General features: G+C 47.1%; 2 protein-coding genes across 2 annotated transcripts in view; both read right to left on the bottom strand.

Annotated features, from left to right (window-relative positions):
• LOC125747808 (uncharacterized) overlaps nucleotides 1-16426 on the bottom strand; it is a 136537-nt gene that overhangs the window by 105965 nt on the left and 14146 nt on the right. The window lies entirely within an intron of this gene.
• LOC125747388 (zona pellucida sperm-binding protein 3-like) lies at nucleotides 6584-7745 on the bottom strand. The gene is made up of 3 exons (XM_049022593.1): nucleotides 7414-7745; nucleotides 7225-7343; nucleotides 6584-6918 (listed from the first exon to the last, which is right to left on the bottom strand). The coding sequence occupies exons 1-3, from the start codon at nucleotides 7612-7614 to the stop codon at nucleotides 6723-6725; spliced, it is 516 nt and encodes a 171-aa protein (XP_048878550.1). The 5' UTR covers nucleotides 7615-7745; the 3' UTR covers nucleotides 6584-6722.

Genomic DNA, 16426 nt, shown 5'->3' with positions numbered 1-16426 from the left:
AGCAGCCGTCACGGTTGCTAAGCTAACGGTAGTTATTGGTGTTTTATGTGTATAAGCATTTACGTTTATATCTCAGTGCGTTATGTCATGGTCATATACATTAGTACGGACGCAGCTTTTCGGTACTAAACGTGTCGAACTTCAGAAAGTACCGCCACACCGCTAGTGTCTGTTTTTCTTTTATCCGCAATATCTCCTCTTTCGAAAGATGTTGCGGCTGTTGAGCTGTCCATTCCTTCACCGCCACTTCAGTGCTTATAAAACTCTTCCCTGATTTACAGAACCAGTCGCATGTGGTGCGCTCCACTAACCAAATTTACTCAACGTAACGATATATTTATTGAAAATTTGAACAAAGTCATTATTATAATGCTGCTAGTAAAGTTCATCTTTAAATTTGTTTATTGTGTTATGATAAGGTTACGTTCCAATAAACCTATAATAATGCGAAAATATCGTAAAGAGAAAATTCATTTTGATACAGTACACCTACCCTAACAAGCATTATGGACTAGCCTAGCCTACCTTAACATGCTTTGAACACTTACATTAGCTTTCAATTGTGCAAAATAATTAACACAAATCCTATTTTATAATAAAATGTGGAATATCTCATTTAAGCCATTGCATAACATACTGAAAACGAAAAACATTTACCAGAGTTGGGAACAAGTCCAGACATGCAAGTCCCGAGTGGAGTCCCAAGTCCTAAACTTTGAATTTCGAGTCCCTTGACCAAATATGGTATTTTATTTCTGGGTAATAATAAATAATTTTCCGAAATTATAAATGCTTCTTAAGAGGTGTATTTATTTGTCAGCAGCAAGTGCAACTAGACTTAATCAGAGAAAAAAAGGAGTGCTGATGTTGCATTTCATAGTAAATATTAACCCAGTACAACAGCATTATTGTTGTTACTGTCCTTTTTTGTTATACCCAACCTCATCTCATACTGAACCATCCATCCATCCATTTTCCAAACTGCTTGTCCTGCTGCGTCGCTGGGGGTCCAGAGCTTATCCCGGACGCAATGGGCACGAGGCAGGGAACAATCCAGGACGGGGGGCCAGCCCATCGCAGGGCACACTCACACACCACATACTGAACCAAAGCTTATTAAATAAAATACATTCAAGTACTGTTAATTTAAAGTGACACTATATGTAGCTGCACGTTTTATGTGTAAGTTAAATAAAAATGTAAAAAATTGATGCTTTCTAGAATATAGTTCTAAAGTTACCTACTTTATGGAGGAATAATCTGTGTGCTGTATGTGAATGTGTGTGTGTGGACTGGGTAACTGTTAGGGCATTTTTCACTATTTTCAGAATTTTTCAAATCAAACAACCAGTTAATTGAAAAAAATAATACACAGATTGTTTCATAATAAAATTAAACATTAACCGCATTCAAAATGATACAATACAGAGCAATTATCTCCACGTTCAGGTGAATTAAATATCAAAGACTCATTGCTACAAGCAGAAATCTGCAAGAGCCACTTGAGATGTAGCAAAATCCTCCCCTCTCTTGGGACTCCTTGGTGACAGAATGATCTGAGGATCCTTGAAAACCAGCTACAGGGTCGTCAGCTGAAAGCGATCCTTCCTTGGTATTTCGTCCCTTTTGCTCTAGGATACCTCATGATGGTGGGGTAACGGTCAGGGACGTCTCCCTGCAGCTGGCCTCAGGACTATGCATGGCTGGGGTGTCCTACTCCCTGAGCCAAGACTGAACCTGCACTTGTGGTCTCTCATCAGCTATAGCCATACTGAGGTGGTCTCTGCTGCTGCTCCCCAATGGCCTTCTTGATTTATTTGGGTTCCATGCCGATCTTCTGTAGGAAGCATCGTACTGATATTGCTGGAAAACCATGGCAGTCAACTTCTATAGGAAACAGAACTGCGTACCAACCCTTGGCAAGAACCTCGTCAACCACGTCTTGGTAGTTGGCTTTTTTCAGCTGGTGAGAGACAGTGAGCCTATCCTCCCATGGTACAGTAAGTTCAGCCATCAGGATGGTCATCTTACTCCTAGATAGCAGGATCATGTCTGGCCTGAGTGATGTTACAGCTGCCTCTTTCAGGAAGACGAGTTTCTCTTGCAGGTCCACCTGTATCTCCCACCTAGAGCCCTGCAGTAAGATGGAAAAGACATTCTTTGCAGCTGTACTTGCCTTTGGCACCTTGTCTCTTTCCCTGCACAACTTGACAGCCTTGGGTGGTGAAACCTGAAGTTTATTGGCCTTGACCCTCTGCAACTCCACTTGGAAATCACCATAAGGACCTTATCGTGTCTCCACCTATATCGGCCCTCTCCAAGTACTTTGGGACATCCTGTCAAGATGTGGTTCAAGGTGCAAGGTACACTGCTTGCAGGATGGATCTTCTTCTTCGCCCCAGATCTTAAGGATGTTAGGACCCCACACTTCCTTCCAGGACATCGATCGCTCCAGTGCATTGTCCCACTGCATCCACTGTCCTTGGCGCGCAAGACCTGCCGCTTTCACACGGCTCCCGGACCCTCTGCACTATGAGGCCTCTGCTGCCTTTGGCATTGGTCCTACTCCACCTCTTGTCACTGTAGGTACCAAGACCCAGCCGACCCTGGCAGACCACCCCAATGATCTCCTGGTGCTTCCAGTATGCCTTGGCTTCTCTCACTGCAGCTTGTGGCTTCCACTTCCTGCTGCACCTGATAGTCTTATCAGCATGTCTTCCGATAGTGCCAGTGTGCTTACCGCTCTTGCCTTGGCAACCTTGAATTCTTCTACCACTGATGACACTGGCAGGTGAAGCTTGGAAGTCTTGCTATACAGGTTTACTGAGCTGAAGGATGGGGGAACACCCAGTCATCGCCGAACAAACTTGCTACACAGTCTTTCCATTGCTTCCACTTGAGTCATGGGGAAGTGGTACAGCAAAAACAGCCATTGCAATCAAGCTTAGCACATTGTAGCCCTAGTTGTCGGATTAAAAGTAGAAATGTGTCATCTTATTTCAGATTTACATCTGAGTGAGAATCCGCAACACTTTTCATAATGTATGCAAAAAGACTTTCCAAGCCCATGATTTAACTAACAAGCTAGAAAATTCACCAAGCCATTAAGCTAATATTAACTGGACATTAGTCACTACATTAGCTTCGACTTACCTTTCTTTGTGTGACTTCAGAAGTTGGACGTCATAGCCTCTCCATCTGTTATTTTTGACCCACGTTTTGCATACTGCAGTTCATGTCTTGTTGACCACCTCGTAATTTGTGAAAGCAAATGAAATGACCCTAGGTATCATTTTTGTCCGACTGGCGCTCAGTAACATCACATTACTTCATGCTTCGCTTCTGCATCTTGATTGGATGTTGTGTTAGAGCTGGGCATTCTGGGGAGTTTGTATAAACTGGCTGGAAATGAATTGATTGATTGATTGATGAAACCCTTTATTGCTGTTGCAATATACCATGTCACTAGTCACGAGTACCAGCGAAAAAACTGGCCATCAACCCGACCATACATATACACAAACATCACAGTAGGGGGTAGACCAGTCGGGAGACAGGGGAAGAGAGAAGAAAAGAAACAGAATAACATGAGGAGAGAGGAGGAGAATAAAAAAACAGCCCCCAGACTGTACTCCAGTGGGGAGGACATTGTGGGAACCGAAAAAAACACCTCAGCAACATAAGCACATGGTCACTACGCATTACAACATAAAAATGACACGACTTGCAACAGGTGAGGGAAATGGGGAGGTGGAGGTAGTCCAGCAGAGACAGACAGCCATCCGGTCCTGCAGCCATGGAGGCGCTGGTCAACAGACCCGCCTGTTCACGCTGGGGGTATGAAGCGGCGAAGGCGTTGGATGGGGGGGAGGGTGCGGTAAGTCCTTGGGATCGGGGGAGAGGAATGCAAGAGAGTCTCACTGCCTTGTTCTTCAGGGGGAGTTGTTAGTTCAGCAGCGGCCTTGGCCGAGGCCAGTGCTGATTGGGGGGAGCCAAAACCTGATAGAATAGGGTTGTTTGGGTTTCCGTACGAGAAGCTGTAATTTCCAGCTCCACTAATGTCCACGCTAATGTCCACGCTGGCCTCTGCCATCCAATAAGTTTTGCAAAGCTGTGAGCTTCTCCATGATGTTATCCAGTTTCACAGTCTGAGTGCTAACAGCTCTGCCCACTCCATCAATCATTCCGGCCAGCCTAGTGGGGCTTTGAGCGGCTGTCACCGTCTTCTTCAATCTTTGATAAACCAGGGCAATGCCTAATCCAATCAATGTCTTCAATGTCCTCCACGGAAAGAGCTGCCAGGCACACGACCCTCCACCGCTCCCATCCGTCCATCGTGTAGCCAGCAGCATACGTTCCCCCCGGACAGTCAGGTTCCCCCGAACCTAGGCTTCTCGTCGAGAAGATGGTGTCAATTGCGTTGAGAGACCAGCTGATCAAATCCATCGTTTTTCGTAGTTTGGAGAGCAGGGCTGAGAGAGTCTCTCAAGTATAAGACAGTAGACTAGAATATTGTTAACGTTAATTCAAGAAATGTATTCGTTTTTAAAATAAAATTCTTTTTGTTTGGTGTAAGGTATCAAGTCTTTTCAAGTCAAAAGGATCAAGTCTAAGTGAAGTCATGAGTCATTGGTGTTAAAGTCCAAGTGGAGTGCCAAGTCTTTTGTGATTTCATCAAGTCATCAAAATTGTGACTCGAGTCCACACCTCTCATTTGAGTTATTGAATAACACTGAAAGTGAAAAACATTTATCCATTCCAAGTCAAAATAGCGTAACACAGACCATCGTAACCCGGGGAGCGTCTCTAGTGTTGATTCAAACACGAGAAATGTACGACCAGATTGAATACTTAAAATGACAAACACAGGAAACAGATTTTCTCTTTTGATCAGTGAAATTAGCACCAGTTCTTGCTAGTGACCACTAGTTTGCTGTAAATATACAGCATTACCATAAAATGATGGGATTTGTGCATTTCCCTTATCTGACTTGATTTGAAAGGTAAAAACTGCTCCACCCGCACACAGAAAAAGATCCACTTTATGGGCATTAAAACTGATGTAGTCTGTGTTTCATGTGACTGCTCATAGGAAACGTGTCACATTTAATAGTGCATTACTTTTGCACACGAGCCGGCTCCACCTCATGTAGTAACAGTCAATTGGTCACTGCTCTTTATAAGCTCCAGCACGGGTTTATTAAGCACTAGCTGAAACCAGTGTTAAGGGGCAATACCATCACCTACTGTTAGTGCAAATTGGATGGGAATCCTGCATTTCAGTAGCAGTGTATCATGACCCTACTATTGTTGAAATTGAACCTACACCCTTGCAAGTACTCCTATTTACTTGGAGCATGTACATGATACAAAGGTGATACCAAACCAGGCTGTTGTGCTTGAGACCACATCAAAAGGAAGCTGCTGTCCAGGAAAGAGGGACTGAGTGAGGATGGGAATCAGCACTCACTGACTAGCCTTGTCTTTTGGTAGCAAGCTCTGATCCAAATATAGAGAGTAGCTTCCCCAAAAGGGTTTCCTGACTGAACAGAAGGCCATTGTGTACAACCCCACCAACACCTTCATTGTAAGGGTTGGCGTTTCCCCACAGGGTCTCATTCGTCATGAAATCCACAGGCAGCAAGCAGTGTGATGGGGTTGCAGAATTTAGGCAGTCCAGAAGTGTACTTGGGAGCAAAGGAACAGGCAGACAACCATTTCAAACACAATTAGTGGTTTATTCAGTCACAAGACAGTGCCCTTGATCTCCTGCACAACTACCACATCAGGGGGAAGGAAGATCATGACAAGCAGTGGAGAATGTGCCAGGCAAGTTGTGGCTCCTTCCATCCTGGGACCATGCACAGCTGGGCACATTAGGGCAGCAGGTACCTATCCCTTCAGAATATACAGCTGTCCAGGCTGACTAGCCTTGGGAGGAGCCTGTTGGATAGCAATGGGGCCCAGAACACCCGTGCCTTGAGCACCTGCAAGGGCAAGGGTGCCTCAGTCACAGCAACACAAGCCACCAGAGCATCTTTTGGTGGAAGCCAAGCGTACCTGCTACACCTGCAAGCCCACAGCTGGTGTCACAGCAGCCACACACCTGGTCATTCCCATCCACAGACACCCACCTGCAATGGGGAATAGCAATTGTTAGCTATTGCAACTGATCCAGCATCATAATGCTGCACCCACTGACCTGTTAGCAGTGAGAGAGAAGGAACAAGCCTTGTGTTGGGAATCCACAGGCACAGAAGCCACTGTTGCTCTCAGGCTGCAAGTAATGTACAGCTAGGGGGACACCAAAAGCTGGTCAGCTGCCATCACAACCAGTTCATTTAAGCACAGAAATCCTGCACAAGTGCCTGTACTCACCGAGCTCCTGCCATCCTGAGAGAACCTGAAAGCATCCAGCTGAAGCTGCAGCTTGTCATCCTGCTTCCTGGGCAGGAACTGGGAGCGGGATCCTGTCACCTTGGCATCAGTCAGGCACCTGAAGGCCAGGCATGTCAAGCAGCATTGCCCAAGCGGTGTCACAGCCATGCAATGTTACTCACCCAGAGTTCTGCACAATGGCATAGCTTGGGACAGAGGTCACATCAGGGACCAAGGTGGCCACACAGCTGTCCACAAAGACACGCAGGGGCTGACCGTTGCCCACAAGGACAGAGGCTTCAATGTTCAGGACACTTCCCAGGAAGTACACGTTGGAGGCCCTCTCATTCTGCCATGCATCTGCACAAAGGGCACATAGACTTGAGGACAAGCCCACTGAGTAAAGCCAGATATGCTGCATGAACCCCTTGCCTACCATCCATCAGCCTCAGTGAGAAATTCAGTTGTGCCTCAGCCGCCATTGTGGCATAGTAGGGGATCCATGTTGGCACCAGGGCATTGCTGCTCACATTTTGTTTCCTAAGGAGCAGGCAACATGTAGAATTAGAATTTAGGTCAGTGACATACCACAACAGTGCACAATGAAATGTATCCTCTGCATTTAACCCATGTGACATCAAAACACATCAGGGGGAGTCAATTCAGTGCCTGGGCAGCACCTTGTTCAGGGTACCTCAGTGGTGCCTTGCTGGTCAAGGACTTGAACCAGCAATCTTTGGTACAAGTGCTTCCCCAACCATTAAGGCACATCTGCCCATTTAAGTCAGACACTGGTTGAACAGCTCCTAGGGCTAAGGAACACCAAAGCTGACAGGGCATCCTCACCTCAAATAGTGACACTCAATGCCAACCACAGCACCATTGGTCCTCACAATGGGGCTGCCATTAATACCACTGGGGGTGTAGATCAATGCAAAGCTGTAAACCAGGGCATCAGCAGTCATCTGGAGAAGAGCAACGTGATTAGCACTAGCATAGCCAACACAGCAACCAATCAAAAGGAAGCCCTCATACCATCAGTGTACTTCCACAGCCCTGCAGCACAGACTGAAACCTCACTGTGCCAGAAGCATCCTGCCCAATGGGTGCACAGCCACCAAGGGTGATGTCTGAAGCATTGATCAGCTGGCCAATAGCTAGAAGGTCTCGTAGCACATCCACCATAACCGAATCCTCCCCACATACAACCCTCACACTATCAGGGTTCACTTGCATTCCAGTCACAGATTTAACCAGAGCAGGAGCAACTTGCTTGCTCAGGTAGCCGGCCGACGCCACCTGCGGAGCCCCTACGCCAACCTGGAAGCCGGCCGACGCCACCTGCGGAGCCCCTACGCCAACCTGGAAGCCGGACGACGCCACCTGGGGAGCCCCTACGCCAACCTGGAAGCCGGACGACGCCACCTGGGGAGCCCCTACGCCAACCTGGAAGCCGGTCGACGCCACCTGGGGAGCCCCTACGCCAACCTGGAAGCCGGTCGACGCCACCTGGGGAGCCCCTACGCCAACCTGGAAGCCGGACGACGCCACCTGGGGAGCACCTACGCCAACCTTGAAGCCGGTCGACGCCACCTGGGGAGCACCTACGCCAACCTTGAAGCCGGTCGGCGCCACCTGGGGAGCACCTACGCCAACCTTGAAGCCGGACGGCGCCACCTGGGGAGCCCCTACGCCAACCTTGAAGCCGGACGGCGCCACCTGGGGAGCCCCTACGCCAACCTTGAAGCCGGACGGCGCCACCTGGGGAGCCCCTACGCCAACCTGGAAGCCGGACGCCACCTGGGGAGCACCTACACCAACCTGATAACCGGACGCCACCTGGGGAGCCCCTACGCCAACCTGGAAGCCGGACGCCACCTGGGGAGCACCTACGCCAACCTGATAACCGGACGCCACCTGGGGAGCACCTACGCCAACCTGGAAGCCGGACGGCGCCACCTGGGGAGCCCCTACGCCAACCTGGAAGCCGGACGGCGCCACCTGGGGAGCCCCTACACCAACCTGGTAACTGGCTGCCACCACCTGGGGAGCACCTAATCCAGTTTGATATTCTGCTGCCACCTGAGGGGTGGTCACAGGAAACCCAGACTTTAGTTGAGCTTCACAGCTGCAACCTAAAAAAAGCAGCAACACTATGACCCCCCTCGTGCACTGCCATTGTCCTAGAGCTGCTAGTAAAGCACGCTGTTAGGCCTGGTTTGCTGGCAGACTATTTTATAGTTGCTGAAATCATCTGCACCCGCCTGGCCTGTTCTGATTTGTCAGTATGGAATCCTCACCATTCAGCGTTAATCAATCACTGCTTGGTCTCTAACGACTGAAAGACATTTTTCTACCAACAGTTACTTTTTTAACAGCAGTTTCCACTCTGGTGCTCTCATGCTGTAATTCCTCACAGCACACATACACTGAGATTTTAGTGGTGTTTTGGGGGGGTCTAAATAATTTTGACTTTTTGACATGACTGCACATGGTCAACAATTATATCTGACATATATTGCATTGCGGGTATATCTACAGGCTACCCGCCGCCTTTATTAATTAATTTTATTTCTTTCTGACTGGTCAGCAGGGTCGTTGTTAATTGTTCATTCGAGCTTAAGGAGAGGAAAAGCGTCTCTCGTCACTTTAGAGGCAGCGCTGAGGTATGAGCCCACCTGCTAAGTCTCGAGGTTCCTCTAGGGGCGCTACTGATTACACGTAACTACCAGACCTCACAACGGAAATGTTCCCTGTGTAGTCAGTGCGTCGATAACGAAGGAGGCGGTGATTCAGTGAGGGTTATAGCGCCGAGTGTTGGATAGACGGCAAAGCGTGTTAGTCGTCTTGCGAACAAAGTCTAACTGCTACAAACGGGCGCTGTGATTAAACTTAGATCGAATACAGTTTCGCGTAGGTGATTTAGTGAATATCTACCTACATTTCCGAATGTTGCGCTATGGCGAAGCACCATGGAAGCGGGTGAAACGCCGGTATTGGAGCAGCCGTCACGGTTGCTAAGCTAACGGTAGTTATTGGTGTTTTATGTGTATAAGCATTTACGTTTATATCTCAGTGCTTTATGTCATGGTCATATACATTAGTACGGACGCAGCTTTTCGGTACTAAACGTGTCGAACTTCAGAAAGTACCGCCACACCGCTAGTGTCTGTTTTTCTTTTATCCGCAATATCTCCTCTTTCGAAAGATGTTGCGGCTGTTGAGCTGTCCATTCCTTCACCGCCACTTCAGTGCTTATAAAACTCTTCCCTGATTTACAGAACCAGTCGCATGTGGTGCGCTCCACTAACCAAATTTACTCAACGTAACGATATATTTATTGAAAATTTGAACAAAGTCATTATTATAATGCTGCTAGTAAAGTTCATCTTTAAATTTGTTTATTGTGTTATGATAAGGTTACGTTCCAATAAACCTATAATAATGCGAAAATATCGTAAAGAGAAAATTCATTTTGATACAGTACACCTACCCTAACAAGCATTATGGACTAGCCTAGCCTACCTTAACATGCTTTGAACACTTACATTAGCTTTCAATTGTGCAAAATAATTAACACAAATCCTATTTTATAATAAAATGTGGAATATCTCATTTAAGCCATTGCATAACATACTGAAAACGAAAAACATTTACCAGAGTTGGGAACAAGTCCAGACATGCAAGTCCCGAGTGGAGTCCCAAGTCCTAAACTTTGAATTTCGAGTCCCTTGACCAAATATGGTATTTTATTTCTGGGTAATAATAAATAATTTTCCGAAATTATAAATGCTTCTTAAGAGGTGTATTTATTTGTCAGCAGCAAGTGCAACTAGACTTAATCAGAGAAAAAAAGGAGTGCTGATGTTGCATTTCATAGTAAATATTAACCCAGTACAACAGCATTATTGTTGTTACTGTCCTTTTTTGTTATACCCAACCTCATCTCATACTGAACCATCCATCCATCCATTTTCCAAACTGCTTGTCCTGCTGCGTCGCTGGGGGTCCAGAGCTTATCCCGGACGCAATGGGCACGAGGCAGGGAACAATCCAGGACGGGGGGCCAGCCCATCGCAGGGCACACTCACACACCACATACTGAACCAAAGCTTATTAAATAAAATACATTCAAGTACTGTTAATTTAAAGTGACACTATATGTAGCTGCACGTTTTATGTGTAAGTTAAATAAAAATGTAAAAAATTGATGCTTTCTAGAATATAGTTCTAAAGTTACCTACTTTATGGAGGAATAATCTGTGTGCTGTATGTGAATGTGTGTGTGTGGACTGGGTAACTGTTAGGGCATTTTTCACTATTTTCAGAATTTTTCAAATCAAACAACCAGTTAATTGAAAAAAATAATACACAGATTGTTTCATGATAAAATTAAACATTAACCGCATTCAAAATGATACAATACAGAGCAATTATCTCCACGTTCAGGTGAATTAAATATCAAAGACTCATTGCTACAAGCAGAAATCTGCAAGAGCCACTTGCGATGTAGCAAAATCCTCCCCTCTCTTGGGACTCCTTGGTGACAGAATGATCTGAGGATCCTTGAAAACCAGCTACAGGGTCGTCAGCTGAAAGCGATCCTTCCTTGGTATTTCGTCCCTTTTGCTCTAGGATACCTCATGATGGTGGGGTAACGGTCAGGGACGTCTCCCTGCAGCTGGCCTCAGGACTATGCATGGCTGGGGTGTCCTACTCCCTGAGCCAAGACTGAACCTGCACTTGTGGTCTCTCATCAGCTATAGCCATACTGAGGTGGTCTCTGCTGCTGCTCCCCAATGGCCTTCTTGATTTATTTGGGTTCCATGCCGATCTTCTGTAGGAAGCATCGTACTGATATTGCTGGAAAACCATGGCAGTCAACTTCTATAGGAAACAGAACTGCGTACCAACCCTTGGCAAGAACCTCGTCAACCACGTCTTGGTAGTTGGCTTTTTTCAGCTGGTGAGAGACAGTGAGCCTATCCTCCCATGGTACAGTAAGTTCAGCCATCAGGATGGTCATCTTACTCCTAGATAGCAGGATCATGTCTGGCCTGAGTGATGTTACAGCTGCCTCTTTCAGGAAGACGAGTTTCTCTTGCAGGTCCACCTGTATCTCCCACCTAGAGCCCTGCAGTAAGATGGAAAAGACATTCTTTGCAGCTGTACTTGCCTTTGGCACCTTGTCTCTTTCCCTGCACAACTTGACAGCCTTGGGTGGTGAAACCTGAAGTTTATTGGCCTTGACCCTCTGCAACTCCACTTGGAAATCACCATAAGGACCTTATCGTGTCTCCACCTATATCGGCCCTCTCCAAGTACTTTGGGACATCCTGTCAAGATGTGGTTCAAGGTGCAAGGTACACTGCTTGCAGGATGGATCTTCTTCTTCGCCCCAGATCTTAAGGATGTTAGGACCCCACACTTCCTTCCAGGACATCGATCGCTCCAGTGCATTGTCCCACTGCATCCACTGTCCTTGGCGCGCAAGACCTGCCGCTTTCACACGGCTCCCGGACCCTCTGCACTATGAGGCCTCTGCTGCCTTTGGCATTGGTCCTACTCCACCTCTTGTCACTGTAGGTACCAAGACCCAGCCGACCCTGGCAGACCACCCCAATGATCTCCTGGTGCTTCCAGTATGCCTTGGCTTCTCTCACTGCAGCTTGTGGCTTCCACTTCCTGCTGCACCTGATAGTCTTATCAGCATGTCTTCCGATAGTGCCAGTGTGCTTACCGCTCTTGCCTTGGCAACCTTGAATTCTTCTACCACTGATGACACTGGCAGGTGAAGCTTGGAAGTCTTGCTATACAGGTTTACTGAGCTGAAGGATGGGGGAACACCCAGTCATCGCCGAACAAACTTGCTACACAGTCTTTCCATTGCTTCCACTTGAGTCATGGGGAAGTGGTACAGCAAAAACAGCCATTGCAATCAAGCTTAGCACATTGTAGCCCTAGTTGTCGGATTAAAAGTAGAAATGTGTCATCTTATTTCAGATTTACATCTGAGTGAGAATCCGCAACACTTTTCATAATGTATGCAAAAAGACTTTCCAAGCCCATGATTTAACTAACAAGCTAGAAAATTCACCAAGCCATTAAGCTAATATTAACTGGACATTAGTCACTACATTAGCTTCGACTTACCTTTCTTTGTGTGACTTCAGAAGTTGGACGTCATAGCCTCTCCATCTGTTATTTTTGACCCACGTTTTGCATACTGCAGTTCATGTCTTGTTGACCACCTCGTAATTTGTGAAAGCAAATGAAATGACCCTAGGTATCATTTTTGTCCGACTGGCGCTCAGTAACATCACATTACTTCATGCTTCGCTTCTGCATCTTGATTGGATGTTGTGTTAGAGCTGGGCATTCTGGGGAGTTTGTATAAACTGGCTGGAAATGAATTGATTGATTGATTGATGAAACCCTTTATTGCTGTTGCAATATACCATGTCACTAGTCACGAGTACCAGCGAAAAAACTGGCCATCAACCCGACCATACATATACACAAACATCACAGTAGGGGGTAGACCAGTCGGGAGACAGGGGAAGAGAGAAGAAAAGAAACAGAATAACATGAGGAGAGAGGAGGAGAATAAAAAAACAGCCCCCAGACTGTACTCCAGTGGGGAGGACATTGTGGGAACCGAAAAAAACACCTCAGCAACATAAGCACATGGTCACTACGCATTACAACATAAAAATGACACGACTTGCAACAGGTGAGGGAAATGGGGAGGTGGAGGTAGTCCAGCAGAGACAGACAGCCATCCGGTCCTGCAGCCATGGAGGCGCTGGTCAACAGACCCGCCTGTTCACGCTGGGGGTATGAAGCGGCGAAGGCATTGGATGGGGGGGAGGGTGCGGTAAGTCCTTGGGATCGGGGGAAAGGAATGCAAGAGAGTCTCACTGCCTTGTTCTTCAGGGGGAGTTGTTAGTTCAGCAGCGGCCTTGGCCGAGGCCAGTGCTGATTGGGGGGAGCCAAAACCTGATAGAATAGGGTTGTTTGGGTTTCCGTACGAGAAGCTGTAATTTCCAGCTCCACTAATGTCCACGCTAATGTCCACGCTGGTCTCTGCCATCCAATAAGTTTTGCAAAGCTGTGAGCTTCTCCATGATGTTATCCAGTTTCACAGTCTGAGTGCTAACAGCTCTGCCCACTCCATCAATCATTCCGGCCAGCCTAGTGGGACTTTGAGCGGCTGTCACCGTCTTCTTCAATCTTTGATAAACCAGGGCAATGCCTAATCCAATCAGCATAATACTTGTAATCATGGTTCCGAATAGGTAGATGTCTTCAATGTCCTCCACGGAAAGAGCTGCCAGGCACACGACCCTCCACCGCTCCCATCCGTCCATCGTGTAGCCAGCAGCATACGTTCCCCCCGGACAGTCAGGTTCCCCCGAACCTAGGCTTCTCGTCGAGAAGATGGTGTCAATTGCGTTGAGAGACCAGCTGATCAAATCCATCGTTTTTCGTAGTTTGGAGAGCAGGGCTGAGAGAGTCTCTCAAGTATAAGACAGTAGACTAGAATATTGTTAACGTTAATTCAAGAAATGTATTCGTTTTTAAAATAAAATTCTTTTTGTTTGGTGTAAGGTATCAAGTCTTTTCAAGTCAAAAGGATCAAGTCTAAGTGAAGTCATGAGTCATTGGTGTTAAAGTCCAAGTGGAGTGCCAAGTCTTGTGATTTCATCAAGTCATCAAAATTGTGATTCGAGTCCACACCTCTCATTTGAGTTATTGAATAACACTGAAAGTGAAAAACATTTATCCATTCCAAGTCAAAATAGCGTAACACAGACCATCGTAACCCGGGGAGCGTCTCTAGTGTTGATTCAAACACGAGAAATGTACGACCAGATTGAATACTTAAAATGACAAACACAGGAAACAGATTTTCTCTGTTGATCAGTGAAATTAGCACCAGTTCTTGCTAGTGACCACTAGTTTGCTGTAAATATACAGCATTACCATAAAATGGGATTTGTGCATTTCCCTTATCTGACTTGATTTGAAAGGTAAAAACTGCTCCACCCGCACACAGAAAAAGATCCACTTTATGGGCATTAAAACTGATGTAGTCTGTGTTTCATGTGACTGCTCATAGGAAACGTGTCACATTTAATAGTGCATTACTTTTGCACACGAGCCGGCTCCACCTCATGTAGTAACAGTCAATTGGTCACTGCTCTTTATAAGCTCCAGCACGGGTTTATTAAGCACTAGCTGAAACCAGTGTTAAGGGGCAATACCATCACCTACTGTTAGTGCAAATTGGATGGGAATCCTGCATTTCAGTAGCAGTGTATCATGACCCTACTATTGTTGAAATTGAACCTACACCCTTGCAAGTACTCCTATTTACTTGGAGCATGTACATGATACAAAGGTGATACCAAACCAGGCTGTTGTGCTTGAGACCACATCAAAAGGAAGCTGCTGTCCAGGAAAGAGGGACTGAGTGAGGATGGGAATCAGCACTCACCGACTAGCCTTGTCTTTTGGTAGCAAGCTCTGATCCAAATATAGGGAGTAGCTTCCCCAAAAGGGTTTCCTGACTGAACAGAAGGCCATTGTGTACAACCCCACCAACACCTTCATTGTAAGGGTTGGCGTTTCCCCACAGGGTCTCATTCGTCATGAAATCCACAGGCAGCAAGCAGTGTGATGGGGTTGCAGAATTTAGGCAGTCCAGAAGTGTACTTGGGAGCAAAGGAACAGGCAGACAACCATTTCAAACACAATTAGTGGTTTATTCAGTCACAAGACAGTGCCCTTGATCTCCTGCACAACTACCACATCAGGGGGAAGGAAGATCATGACAAGCAGTGGAGAATGTGCCAGGCAAGTTGCGGCTCCTTCCATCCTGGGACCATGCACAGCTGGGCACATTAGGGCAGCAGGTACCTATCCCTTCAGAATATACAGCTGTCCAGGCTGACTAGCCTTGGGAGGAGCCTGTTGGATAGCAATGGGGCCCAGAACACCCGTGCCTTGAGCACCTGCAAGGGCAAGAAGGGTGCCTCAGTCACAGCAACACAAGCCACCAGAGCATCTTTTGGTGGAAGCCAAGCGTACCTGCTACACCTGCAAGCCCACAGCTGGTGTCACAGCAGCCACACACCTGGTCATTCCCATCCACAGACACCCACCTGCAATGGGGAATAGCAATTGTTAGCTATTGCAACTGATCCAGCATCATAATGCTGCACCCACTGACCTGTTAGCGGCGAGAGAGAAGGAACAAGCCTTGTGTTGGGAATCCACAGGCACAGAAGCCACTGTTGCTCTCAGGCTGCAAGTAATGTACAGCTAGGGGGACACCAAAAGCTGGTCAGCTGCCATCACAACCAGTTCATTTAAGCACAGAAATCCTGCACAAGTGCCTGTACTCACCGAGCTCCTGCCATCCTGAGAGAACCTGAAAGCATCCAGCTGAAGCTGCAGCTTGTCATCCTGCTTCCTGGGCAGGAACTGGGAGCGGGATCCTGTCACCTTGGCATCAGTCAGGCACCTGAAGGCCAGGCATGTCAAGCAGCATTGCCCAAGCGGTGTCACAGCCATGCAATGTTACTCACCCAGAGTTCTGCACAATGGCATAGCTTGGGACAGAGGTCACATCAGGGACCAAGGTGGCCACACAGCTGTCCACAAAGACACGCAGGGGCTGACCGTTGCCCACAAGGACAGAGGCTTCAATGTTCAGGACACTTCCCAGGAAGTACACGTTGGAGGCCCTCTCATTCTGCCATGCATCTGCACAAAGGGCACATAGACTTGAGGACAAGCCCACTGAGTAAAGCCAGATATGCTGCATGAACCCCTTGCCTACCATCCATCAGCCTCAGTGAGAAATTCAGTTGTGCCTCAGCCGCCATTGTGGCATAGTAGGGGATCCATGTTGGCACCAGGGCATTGCTGCTCACATTTTGTTTCCTAAGGAGCAGGCAACATGTAGAATTAGAATTTAGGTCAGTGACATACCACAACAGTGCACAATGAAATGTATCCTCTGCATTTAACCCATGTGACA

This window comes from Brienomyrus brachyistius, chromosome 8, assembly GCF_023856365.1.
Source record: "Brienomyrus brachyistius isolate T26 chromosome 8, BBRACH_0.4, whole genome shotgun sequence".
Lineage (NCBI taxonomy): Eukaryota > Metazoa > Chordata > Actinopteri > Osteoglossiformes > Mormyridae > Brienomyrus > Brienomyrus brachyistius.
The sequence above is the reverse complement of the archived record's forward strand: the minus strand, read 5'-3'. Positions and strand labels throughout refer to the sequence as shown.

What these genes read in the sequence shown, in the direction of transcription:
- LOC125747388 (XM_049022593.1), bottom strand. Translation starts at nt 7,614, where the DNA reads ATGCAAGTGAACCCTGATAGTGTGAGGGTTGTATGTGGGGAGGATTCG. An exon ending in GCTGTGGAAGTACACTGATG is followed by an intron (nt 7,344 to 7,413) that starts GTATGAGGGCTT and finishes GCTCTTCTCCAG; the next exon opens with ATGACTGCTGATGCCCTGGT. An exon ending in ATTGAGTGTCACTATTTGAG is followed by an intron (nt 6,919 to 7,224) that starts GTGAGGATGCCC and finishes CCTGCTCCTTAG; the next exon opens with GAAACAAAATGTGAGCAGCA.